This window comes from Apaloderma vittatum, unplaced genomic scaffold (genome assembly GCF_000703405.1).
Source record: "Apaloderma vittatum isolate BGI_N311 unplaced genomic scaffold, ASM70340v1 scaffold23383, whole genome shotgun sequence".
In the NCBI taxonomy this organism is placed as follows: Eukaryota; Metazoa; Chordata; class Aves; order Trogoniformes; family Trogonidae; genus Apaloderma; species Apaloderma vittatum.
In genome coordinates, this window is record NW_009706738.1 from 55,462 (window position 1) to 67,105 (window position 11,644).

The 11,644-nt window shown below is 49.8% G+C and overlaps 2 protein-coding genes across 3 annotated transcripts in view; both read left to right on the top strand.

Moving 5' to 3' along the window:
* The window catches only part of PLXNB1 (plexin B1), a 37,124-nt gene extending 32,404 nt beyond the window's left edge, over positions 1-4,720 (top strand). For both annotated transcript variants that reach the window (XM_009865912.1, XM_009865911.1), the window contains 8 exons: positions 312-396; positions 738-904; positions 1,506-1,666; positions 2,318-2,465; positions 3,168-3,232; positions 3,323-3,398; positions 3,778-3,852; positions 4,396-4,720. In XM_009865912.1, coding sequence (XP_009864214.1) covers positions 312-396; positions 738-904; positions 1,506-1,666; positions 2,318-2,465; positions 3,168-3,232; positions 3,323-3,398; positions 3,778-3,852; positions 4,396-4,500 — 882 coding nt within the window. In that variant the 3' untranslated portion in view covers positions 4,501-4,720. The remainder of the gene's footprint in view (positions 1-311; positions 397-737; positions 905-1,505; positions 1,667-2,317; positions 2,466-3,167; positions 3,233-3,322; positions 3,399-3,777; positions 3,853-4,395) is intronic.
* A 4,689-nt stretch (positions 4,721-9,409) lies between these two features.
* The window catches only part of LOC104271291 (SRSF protein kinase 3-like), a gene marked incomplete at its 3' end in the record, with an annotated part of 12,164 nt that continues 9,929 nt past the window's right edge, over positions 9,410-11,644 (top strand). Inside the window, exons 1-3 of the mRNA XM_009865913.1 lie at positions 9,410-9,451; positions 9,531-9,655; positions 10,089-10,244. Of these exons, the coding sequence (XP_009864215.1) occupies positions 9,410-9,451; positions 9,531-9,655; positions 10,089-10,244 (323 nt within the window). The remainder of the gene's footprint in view (positions 9,452-9,530; positions 9,656-10,088; positions 10,245-11,644) is intronic.

Sequence of the window (11,644 nt, forward strand, 5' to 3'; positions counted from 1 at the left end):
TTTCTTTAACAGCCTTGCTCCAGTGTGTAACATCTTGCACCAATATGGCTTACTTTGCCGCAACATGTTCTAGATGTGAACGACCACAGTCCCTGAGTACTGTCATCTTCATTGTACTTTGCGCATCAGTTTTTTTAATTAGCATAAGATTCTCCTACCGTCAAGAAAGGCAGTGATGATGACTCAAAATGCCTCTTTCTGTCACTGTTTCTAGTAATAGTATGGCTTGTTTTGTTCTACAAGTACTTGCCTGTTGTGCTGATGAGAAATGTGCCATTTGCTTTGAATGTTGGTTTTTTGCCTGTGTGCAGGTGCCTGATGGAGCAACAGTAGCACTGGTCCCACGCCTAACCAAGCATATCCATAGGGAGAATCAGGATTACATCCCAGGAGAAAGTGAGTTTGTCCTATTGTCGTGAAATGACTTTATAGCCGTTGCCAGTTACTGGGACAAATGTGTGGCTGTAGCCCCAGCTTTATGCTGCTATAGAAGGCTGATACATGATTTGGATCCTCATGGGATTGTCAAGGAATTGAAAGCTTGGGCAGGTGAGATAAGAGAAAAGCAAAAGGGTGTAAAAGTTGTACTGTGTGCAGAAGGCTGGACAGAGCCCTCCAGAGGTTCCTTCCCATTTGTGTTTCTATCATACTGTGAAATTGTGCTTCTTTGGGGCTCACTTGGCCAAGTTCTACTGTGAGAGAACTGACTCTCATCTGTAAACAATTGCTTGTTTTAGAAACACCGATGCTGGAGGATGCAGATGAAGGTGGAATCAAACTTTGGCACCTGGTAAAACCAACAGAAGAACCAGAGCTTCCCAAGCATCGTCGTGGGAGCTTAAGAGATCGGGAGCGAGCCAAGGCAATCCCAGAGATCTATCTGACACGTCTGCTCTCAATGAAGGTGAGAAGAATCATAGAACGGTTTGGGTTGGAAGGTATGTTAAAGCTCATCTGGTTCTAACCTCCCTGCCATGGGCAGGAACACCTCCCACTAGACCAGGTTGCTCAAAGCCGTGTCCAGCCTGGCCTTGAAAACTTGCAGGAAGGTGGCATCTACTTCTCTGGGCAACCTGTTCCAGTGTTTTGCTGCCCTCACAGGAAAAAAAAGTTCTTGCTATAGCTAATCCAAATCTGCTCTTCTTCAGTTTAAACCCATTACCCCTCATTCTATCAATATGCTCCCTGATAAGAGTCCTTCCTCAGCCTTCCTGCAGATCCCTTTCAGGCACTGGAAAGCCACTAGAAGGTCTCCCTGGATGATGCAGTCCACAATGCTAGTGTATGACCAGGTTTTCTTCCACCAACACCCACAAGTCCTTCTCCACAGGGCTGCTCTAAATCCACTCATGGCCCAGCCTGTATTTGTGCAGTGGAGGGTGGGTGGCTTTGGACCAGTGAGGGGAGGTTGCTGAGCGGAAGAGGGGCACCTCTCATCTGCTTGAGGCCTGGCCTCTCCACTCTCCTCTGCCTGTGTTGACTTTGTCCTACTTGGTTCTCCCCAGGGCACTCTGCAGAAGTTTGTGGATGACTTGTTCCAGGTGATCCTCAGTACCAACCGCCCTGTCCCTCTGGCAGTCAAATACTTCTTTGACCTGTTGGATGAGCAGGCCATACACTACGGCATCGCAGACCCTGAGACCATCCATATCTGGAAGACAAACAGGTATGGTGTGTGGATACCCTGCATTTCACAGCTGGTGGTGCTGGCAGCACTGCGTTGCAGAATTAAGACTTTCGTCCTTGAGCTCTTTTCTAAACAAGTACATAACTCGTGCTTGCTAATAATCAAAAGAGACTGTGACCAGCCAAGTATAGCTCATGTTGGGAGTTTGCTCGTGAGAATGGACAGATAAGACGTTTCTTGTACACAAGATGTGCATTGGAGTGAATAGGAGAGTATGATCAAAACAGACCTGGGAAAGTCTGTTCTCCCTGTGTGATAAGAGAGTGATTGAAGGAGCACATGAGTGAATAACAGTTCTGGCTGCCTAGTCTGGTCTCCTGTTTGTAACCCATAAATCCAGCTTCTTGCTAGTAAACTTTGTCTTAGCTTCTCTCAAGAGCTGAGTCCGTGCCTTTCAGCCCGCCACAATGGTGTTCTGGTGGGCCTGGGAGGAGGCACTGCCAAGCGTAGAGCTGATCGTTTGCAACGTGACAGCCACCATTGCCTACAGAGGAGGAGCAAAGTGGGAGTGCAAGACAGCAAAGCCTAGTGTGAAGAGCTGGGAGATGCAGTAACGTGCAAAGAACATCTTTCAGCACCATAGCTGCTACCTTTGCTTGATACCCTGTTGTGCTTCTGTCTGCTCTGCAGCCTGCCCCTGCGGTTCTGGATCAACATCATCAAGAATCCTCAGTTTGTTTTTGATGTGCAGACGTCTGATAATGTAGATGCTGTGCTCCTGGTCATTGCACAGACCTTCATGGACTCCTGTACGATAGCTGACCACAAGTTAGGGCGGGTAAGTGCAGAGGGAGAGGGGAGTGCGTTCAGCACGGGTATTTGAGCGGTGATGCCCCAGGAAGGCAATAACGTTTATGTAGCACCACTGAGACAGCAGGTCCTTGCTCCCATGTGCCACTGGAGAGTGATGGGGACTCCTGGGAAGACAGGAGGGAGGGAGCTGATTTTGTTTAGCATACAGAAGTTGTTCTTGGGGGCTGCTCTTTATTTACGGCTTACAGCTACTTGAGAGACAGAGCTAAACTAGTTGGCTGTAGCAGACAGTGGAGGTCACAGGATGCATCTTGGGACATTCAGGTTGGCCATTAGAAAAACTTTTTACCAGCACTACTCGCGCTGTGCTGAGGGCAGGGCAATCCTGCACAGGTGACCAGAAATGGGGTGGATGGATCTCTGGAGTATTTCAGGCATCAGCTAGCAAAGCCATAGCCAATGCGATCTCCTACTGATGATCACGCAGCTCCAAGTGGAAGGCTGGAGTAGGGATCGCAGAGGTCCGTTCACCAAGACATCTCATGGTTCCTCAGAATGCAGGACTAGAAGGGAGCCTGATATTGAAAGGGTCTCTCCATGCAGAGGACCAAAATTCCCAATCCTGAATGAATGACAGAAGAGAGTGGTGAAGGTGTTACCTGATGAGGTTAGTCCACAGCATGATGAAGGGTTTTTTTGTAATCAATTCTGATTTTGGACGTTGAAGGACTCTCCAATCAATAAGCTCCTGTACGCCCGGGACATTCCTCGCTACAAGCAGATGGTGGAAAGGTAAGCAATGAGTGCGAGGAGTCGTAGTTTAAGCAGTAAGAAGGAGACTAGGAGGACCAAAATGCTAATCGCCTGTGTTCCACTGTGTAGGTATTATGCGGACATTCGTCAGACCATCTCTGCCAGTGACCAGGAGATGAACTCTGCCCTGGCCGAGCTATCACGGGTAAATAACTTTATTTCAGAAGTCACCCTGGCCCCTCACCTATGCATCCAGGAGAAAGTTAGCAATGCAAAGATGGGATATTTCAGCTGAGCGTGCAGTTCTGCTTGGACACACTGAGCATTCCCAGTGGCTGCTCTGATTTGTGGCACCAAGAGGAGGATGAGGGTCTGCCCAGCAAGCGCTGATGAGAAAAGTGTAGTCAGGTGCTCAGGGCAAGGAGTACATGTGTTTTTTCCTTTGCTAGGAATTACTGGTGAATTCTCTTTCCTGTTGCTCTGTGAAACAGGCACGTTTCCTAATGAGTTGTGAGAACACAGTATTTAGAAGAACAACTGTTAGGTATCTCATGGCTTTGTGTAACTTCCTCTCTTATATTCAGAATTACTCAGGTGACCTCAATTCCCTGGTGGCTCTACATGAACTGTACAAATACATCAATAAATACTATGACCAGGTGAGTGTGTGTTTCCAGCAGGCATGAACGTGCCCTTCTTCTTTTATCATCCAATCAAAGAAACTCCACAAATTAATAATTAAGAACAGCCAGACTATTACAACACTGTGTATTGTTTCATTCACATGAGTAACTTCTGTGTCAGAAGTTTACTTTACTCTTATCAAAAAGGGAGGGAGGAAATCACAGAAAAGGACTTATCTCTAACTTGGACACTGTTGGGATTTCATATACTTTTTTTTTTCACTCCAGTATCCAAATACTGTACTTAAAAATGAAATGCAGTTCAGATTCATGTACTAATGATACCATTTTCAGGCGAGAAGTTCAGCATTCTTTTTGCACTATAAAGTTTGTAAGTTACCAAGACAAATCGAAAATACTTATTTTGTAGTTAATTTGAGATTTGAATTACTGCATACCCACTCTGGCCTTTGAGCATGCTGGATTCCAGCTTGGGGCTCTCCACTGGGCACAGAGTTGAGCTGGCTGACAGCGTCACGTGCCGGGGGAAGGCTGCCAGTGAGCTCTGTCTTGTTGCAGATCATTACTGCCTTGGAAGAAGACCCAACGGCACAGAAGATGCAGCTCGGATATAGGCTACAACAGATTGCAGCAGCTGTGGAGAATAAAGTCACGGATTTGTGACAGGCGCAGACAGACTGCTCTCCCCTGGCTGAATGGGGACAGTGCTCGTCCTAGCTCTACACAGGGTGTCCTGCTGCCATTGGAACCAGACTCTCCAAGGAACGTGCGTGGGTGACATGAACAGGGATGGCCAAGGCAGTACGAAGTACAAGCGTCCTTGCATCTTAGAGGATATTTTTTTATAGTTTGGTTGTTTTTCTTTCTAAAAGCAAAACAAACAAAAAAACACAAACTTTTGGTTTTCCTCTGGCAGACTGTCAAGGAGAGCCAGACAGCTGTTAGGTGACTGTGCCAAGTTTCCAAGCAACATTGTTGAAGAGCTGGGTGACAACACCGATCACCATGTCTGTGCAGTCCTTGGCCTTGCCTGGATCCCATTACCAGCACTGGGAGACTCCCCTGCTGCAGCCGCTCACTTCAGCGGGGACGCAGGAAACTTTCCCCAGGCTGACAGCTGTTCTAACCTCTGTCCCTGCAGCATCCCACCAGAGAAACTTCCTTGCAGCAGTGTTCCCACTGGTTCCAGCTGTTGGATGTAGAAAGGAGAGTGTCCGGTGGCAAAGGTCTCTTGCTCCCCAGTGTTCTGGTCTCTGACGGCTCGTGCACGACACCTGCTTAGATGTCAGGTACTCACCAGCACGCACGCTTGCCTAGGGGCCCGCTGTAAATGGATGGCACCCCCTCCTCACCCTTTCCCTCAGGACAAATTCAGCACGTGAGAGTCACTGCCTGGCCCACCCCAGACTCCGCTGACCCAGCTTGGGACCCGTCCTCCTGGTTCCTTGTGGTCAGAGATTGCCCTGCTCTTTGGAAAAGCACAATAAATGCCTTGTGCCACTCCCCCCTCCTCCGGTGTCTGGCTGTTCTGCTGCTCTGAACTGGACTTGTAAATACCCTCAGAAAGTTAATGTATTTAAATGCTAAAGGAGAATGTTTAATTTTGTGGCTTTGAGACGAAGCTTTTCCTGGAGAAGTATCTCTGTGCACTTCTACTGACGAACGTCTGTCAGCACTGGAGCAGTTTTCTCCACTGCTTTGTCCGCAGGGATAACTTGTAGATGTCTCCCTTGTTAAAAGAGCAATTTGCTCTTCCCCACAGCTCAGTTCAAGGCTTAGCTGTGTGCTCTTCTGTTAGGCTTGCCTCACACCTTACTCCCAGTTTCACTCCCCACACTCTCCTGTTGTGGCACATAGAAGGGATACTCGGTGAGCTGTGAACTCGAGGAAGCCACGAAGCACAACTGCGTTGTTCCCGAGGAGCATCGGATGTCCTGCAAACGGGAGTGATGCGTGCGAGGAAGGGGCAGCCACAAGCACAGTCAGTGCCCAGCTGTCGCTGGGCAGCTCCTCGCTGCTCCCTCCTCAGTTCCTGCGCTCTGCCCTTCTGGGAGTGAATTCCCATTCATAAGGGTGCCCTACTCCGTTCTCACCCCCTGCTGCTAATTCCACACTGATGTCCTGTGTGCCTGGGGCAGGCAGACACATCTGACTCCTCTGTCCTTCCTGGAGGTGGTGACTGTGTGGGTCAGGAGGGACCAGAGCTGAAACGGGGCAGGATCGTGTCCCTACCTCTCTTTACATTGCATGTAGCACTAATTCCAGGCCGATCAGGTCAGCCCTGTGGCGTTGCGCGAGTGACGCACAGTTGCAAAACTATTCTCTGAGCAGTGTCACAACAACCTAATGCTGGTCTATCTTCCTGCAGGGCCAGCTCTCCTCTGACCCCTCTCTCAGCATTATTCCCAGGTACCCTGCATGCCGAGAGTATGGCCAACGCCCCTGTGCCACCTCCTGCTCCTGTCCCGCTGTATGGAGCAGTGGGTGAGCTGGCTGGCTGCTGGCAGGAAGAAAGGGAGGAACAGGAGGCAGAGTTTGCCTCTCTTCCCCCAGTTGGGCATCAGGTTGGACCTCGCTCCTGCCTGACCACCCATTTCCATAAAACTTATGGGAACTTGGCATCTGTGAATCCTCTGTCTCTACCAAATCTGATTAAATCAGCCCCACAAAAAAAGCTGGCTGGAGGAAAAGGCTGCTAGATAGGGGAAAAGCAGATACCGTGCACATTAGTAAAGGCCATTCCCGTAGGAACTGCAGGAGGTGATTCCTTGGTTTGAGGTGGGTGCAGGTTGATTTGAGGCAGGTGCAAGTATTGTGGCAGAGCAGCATTGTCCCTTTGTGTGTGACAGATGGGCTCTGTGCCCCGGGCAGCAAGGTGTGATTTGTGGTCTCTCCAACTTGCTGAGCATCTTCCAGGAGCTCTCTGCTGGATTTACAGCTCTGGCAGACTGTTAATGTGTGATCTTGTTTCTGCAGAATTATCTCCGTGCTTTCCCAGAACAGGGTGGCTTGGGGGTTAATTCTGAATCCATCTCACATTGGCAAAGGGAGGAGGAGTTGGTGGCTCTCCTGGAATCATAGCCACAGGATTCAGGGTGTCCCTGGCCATGTGGCTGCCTTCAGCCATAGGGTACATGGGCTCCTCATCCTCTTTGCTTCTCAGTAGTGCTCCTGGATGTTGGAAAAGATCTGTTTTCTCTGAGTGTATCTGTGGAAGTCTGCTTTCATTAGAGCAATAATCATGACTTAAAAATAGAGCTAAATGTAGGTGATTGATGTATTTATTAACATCCTGAGCTTGTCCTTGCGTAGCTGGACGGGAGGCACTGCCCAGCACAGGTGCAGTGAGAGTGGAAAGCTGGCAGTGCCCATCTCTTCCCAACGTCTGTCCTTGGTGTTCTCGACACCGGCATCCTCTTCCCCTGCGGACACGCACTGAAGGCCCCTCGCTGGGATCAATTTGGGCGCTTAGGCATGGCCCCTCTTCTCTCCGTCCATGCCCCTCTCCTGTGGCGAAATACGTTCCTACAACTGGGTTATGTTGCATTAAAATTTGCACAAAACAGGTTTTATTATGAAATTCCCTATTGTGGGGAAGGCTTATTTATTTATTTCTCACGATCCTTCCAAGTTTCTTCTAGTCTCTGCCTGATTCCATGACCAGCTTGCCAGACACTGGAGACAGGTGTTCCTTCTCAAGGACAGAGAATCCTCTTTGGACGTTCCCGTGATTTTTTGGGGTTGGTTGTTTTTTTTAAAGGTAGCAAGTTCTGTGGGCCCCAGCTGAGAGTCCACTGCCACAGTGACTGTTCCCCTCCTGCAAGACCCAAGTGCTGCAAGAGGATGTCGCTGCTTTAACCGCATGCTCAGAAAGGTGATGTTCGTGAATGGCAGGCACTACGGTTTATTTGGCACTGTGGTCAGAGGCAGAAACTTGCTTCCACCTTGGTCTGGATGAAACGCCAAGTACTGATCAGTATTAAGGTAAATACCTGTTAGTTTAGTTGAATGTCTCTCCTGTGGGCATGACTAAGAGTAGCTGGCACCCAAGTGACATAGATGTGAGAGCTCTTTGCTTTCATCTGTCTGGTAGCAAATTTAAGCTATACCTGGAAGCTTTTTTTAAAATTTTGTAGAAATGATGGCTAATGGGTTTTTTTTAATGAAAATAGAGAGTTCTTCAAAGCTGCTGCCTTGGTGGAATGCCGTTTCTTTTTCAGGGTGTGCCCCGGTTGCAGCGAGATGCTGCTTTTTTGGTGCCTTTCTTGTCGGGATGATTCTTTTGGTTTCCAGAACACCCAGTGCGTTGGCTCTAATAGTCTTTCTCCCAGTCCTCTGTCCTGGTGACTCTGCCTTTCCCAGCCTTGTGACTTGGTGTCTCTGTTGTCTGTTACGGTATGGCCTGACCTGCATTTGTGCCCTGCCACACCTTGAGTCCTGCTCAGAGCACCTGAGGTACTGTCTTTCTCAAATTGGAATTAATAATTAATATAAAAAGCTTGGGGGAAAAAAAGTCTGAATTTTGTTACATAGTGTAATAACTGTTTGTAGATACTGGTCTGAGATGTAGGAATCTATTGGTGATATAAGAGGTTTTGTCTGTAAATAATCAGTTTAGAGTCCAAATGATTTTAATAAAGAGAATTCTTACACAATAATTCAATAAATTTTAATATACAACATGTGTGTCATGCTTGTGTTGCACAATGATGCGATTGCCCAGGATCTCTTCGCCTCTTTTGCCTCCAAAGTGGAAACTCCGTACTTCTGAGCACCAGGACCTGGGAGCTGTGCCAGGACCGTGGGGCTTTTCCTTCCTGCCCCCTCCGTGGTCTGCTTTTCTTCCAGATAACCTTGTGCCACTCTCCACTGACCACTCCTACATCGCGGCACTCCTGCAGTTTCAAGGAAGGTCCCTTCACCACGGAGCTGGGCCGTGGCTGTGCGGGCTGGTGGCAGAGGGGACACACAGCTCCTCGCAGCTCCACTCCTGCCTTCCCACAGCGGGCAAGCAGGGAGGGGGTTGCCGAAGGTATTTTTGATCGCTGCTGTCCACCAGTGCGAGGTGGGAACCAGTGTTCCTAAATTAGCAAAACAACTTAATTCTTAAACTGTTGCACAGATCTTCCCAGACATAAAGCTGGCTCCTGGCCTCTCTAGTCCATCTTTTCTCCTGCCCACTGTTCCTTTACCAGATGTAGTCTGCTTCTCCCCACTCTGATCTATGTAAGGTTGATCTTTTAGTCCCTTCTTTCTGTCCCTGTGGTTTTCTTGCTGGCCTTTTAGCTGCTACAAATCACTTAACCCCTGGGTGCTGCCCCAGCCCCCAGCCTGGGGCAGCCTCTGCCCTGTTATTTTTAGTGCAGGGAAGGCAGGTGAGAGGAGGAGAAGGGGCACAGGCAAGGGGAGAAGAGCTCTGGGAGGCCCTGACCTTGCTGTGGTGGCCTGGGTCTGCGGCCGAGCTCTGCTGATGCAGCCTTGAACCCTCGGCTTCAGGGCTGGGGCTCTGCAGTCTCCAGGAGGAAACCTGAGCTCTGCAGCACCGGGGCCCCAGCGAGGGGAAGGGTAGGTCATGCCCAACGCCGCTGCAAGGCTGCGGCATGCAGCCTCACGGGTAGAAAAAGGGATTGATTTTTACTGAGCGTGGCCATTTGCGCTCCTGTGTCACGTGGGTGCTGGGGGTCCCACCTCAGTGGGGCAAGTGGGGGTACAGGGAGGAGGATGCAGTCGTGGTTGCTCTCCACAAACGGAAGAAGTTCTGTGGTCCCCAGCACCGTGCTGCCTTCATCCTCTGCCAGGAGACGCTGAAGATTCTTGGGTCAGGCAGCACGGCACATGGGTGGGCTGGGGGAGCCTGACCTCTCTGCCTGGCCTAGGCTGGGGACGGCTGCAGGGCCAGGAGATGATGCCGCCGCAGCCAGGCTGGGCCACGAGTCCTGCCCCGTGCTGCCAGGAGCAGTGAACAGAGCCAGGCAGCCCCACGGTTTCTGGGTCTGTGGGCATTGGAGCAGGGGGGAAGGATTTCTCAAAGCTGTGAATTTCCCTCTATAAATAGTTGATGTGGAGACTGTAGATCCACAGCACGCTTACAGACCTGCTGCCAGGGAAGCCGGGGGAGGCAGGGAGAGGCCAGCAGTAAAGTGAATCCACCGCAGCTGTGCTGGGTCTCCTGCTATCCCAAAGCCAAGGTTGTTCCCAGAAGCAGTGCTGTGATCTGATACCCTGCCCTGCTCCTCACCACGTCTGTCCAGAGATGCAGAAGAGTTTGATACGCTCAAGGACACCCCGTCCGGGCAGCGCAGACTGAAGGGAGAGCAGGACCAGCTGGTATCTCACTTCAGGGAGCTCCAGAACGAGCCAGGTGACAAAGGGAGCGGCGTGCCCTGCCTGCGAGCTGCTGCACTGAGGTAAGTCTGCACAGGGTCCTCAGGGCTCAGAGCCCCACGCACCAGTGGGGCTGCTTCTGTGCTGCAGGTCGTGACTTGCAGGGATGCTGTGCTCAGCAAGGGCTTGCCAGGTCTCTCTTCATGCGGGAGATGAAGGTGTGTATCGCTCCAGTGAGCTCTGCAATTCCAGAATCCAGGCATTTTAGGCACAACTGGTGGTGGGCAGCTTCTTACGCTGTTCCTTGCAGGTCAGGTGGAGTTGTCCAGGCAGGAGGTGAAGCACCACTCCCTGCCCATGGCTCTTGCAGACGGGGCAGGACCAGTATATTTTTGGACTGAAGTTCTCTGACCTGGTGCCGGCCTGTAGGAAGCTGGTAGGTTCTGCATAACCTGGCTTTGAATGACAAAAGCAAACTAATAATTACAAAAAATTTACAAATTAAAAATTTTGGTTTCAATATAAAGCCATGAAGGGCTTTAAAGTATTGATCATCCTTTATCACAAAGCTTAGAAAAATACATTTTGCTGTCCTATACCAAGCTGCAAGGTAATGCTCCTCATCCTTTGCTAGTGCATCCATCTAAGTAGGCTGGACGGATGGAAAATCTCACACCCCGAGGACAGACTTGCTTCACTGCTGCAACAAGAAGGACATCGGGGCCTGGTGAGCTGCCCAAAAGCTCCATCAGCTCTAATGCTAGGATGCATTTTACACCCTGTTTTTAGATCCTACTTTCCCACTGTAGTCTCCTGTTACCACAATAATTCACCTAAGGAAGGTGCTATTGAACTCCCGTCTCTGCGCGCTCATGAGTTTTCCTTTGGCAGGTGAATGGTGAGTGACGTAATGAAAACTTAAAGGTAACAGCCCTAAACCTGGCTCTCAAATCAGCCCCCACTGTCCTCGTGATGCGAGTGGAGGATTTGGGCAGCTTCTGGCTGTGCAGAAGCTTGTGAGGTTATGGATACACTCAGTTTGTGCACAAATAAGGAAAACTTTGATTTTATAGCTAAGACGTTAATATTTGCTGAGAAGAGTGGTTGTACAGACACGCAGTATTGTGGAAGTATACGCCCAAAAAAGACTGATTGTGAACAGTGTAAATAGGTGTAAAATGTAAGGAGGGGGGGGATTTTGAGCTCCTTTCAGACTGTTACAAAGGCTTGGATGAACGGAGCAATGTCAGCTCTGGCAATCTGGGCTGTCCCTGACAGGGTTAGAGCCTCCAGCCCAGTCTGACTCTTAATTCGAACCATGTCAGGAGCTTGCTGGGTGCCCAAAGGCAGCCTGAGTCTCTGGCTGTTGTGCTGGCAGAAGAGCATTGGCATGTGAAAAGAAAGTCTTTTGAGGAAATCATGCCTGTCTCAGCACCTGGAAGACATTACTGTCCCAGAACAGCTCCCCGTCATGTGGCTCCTG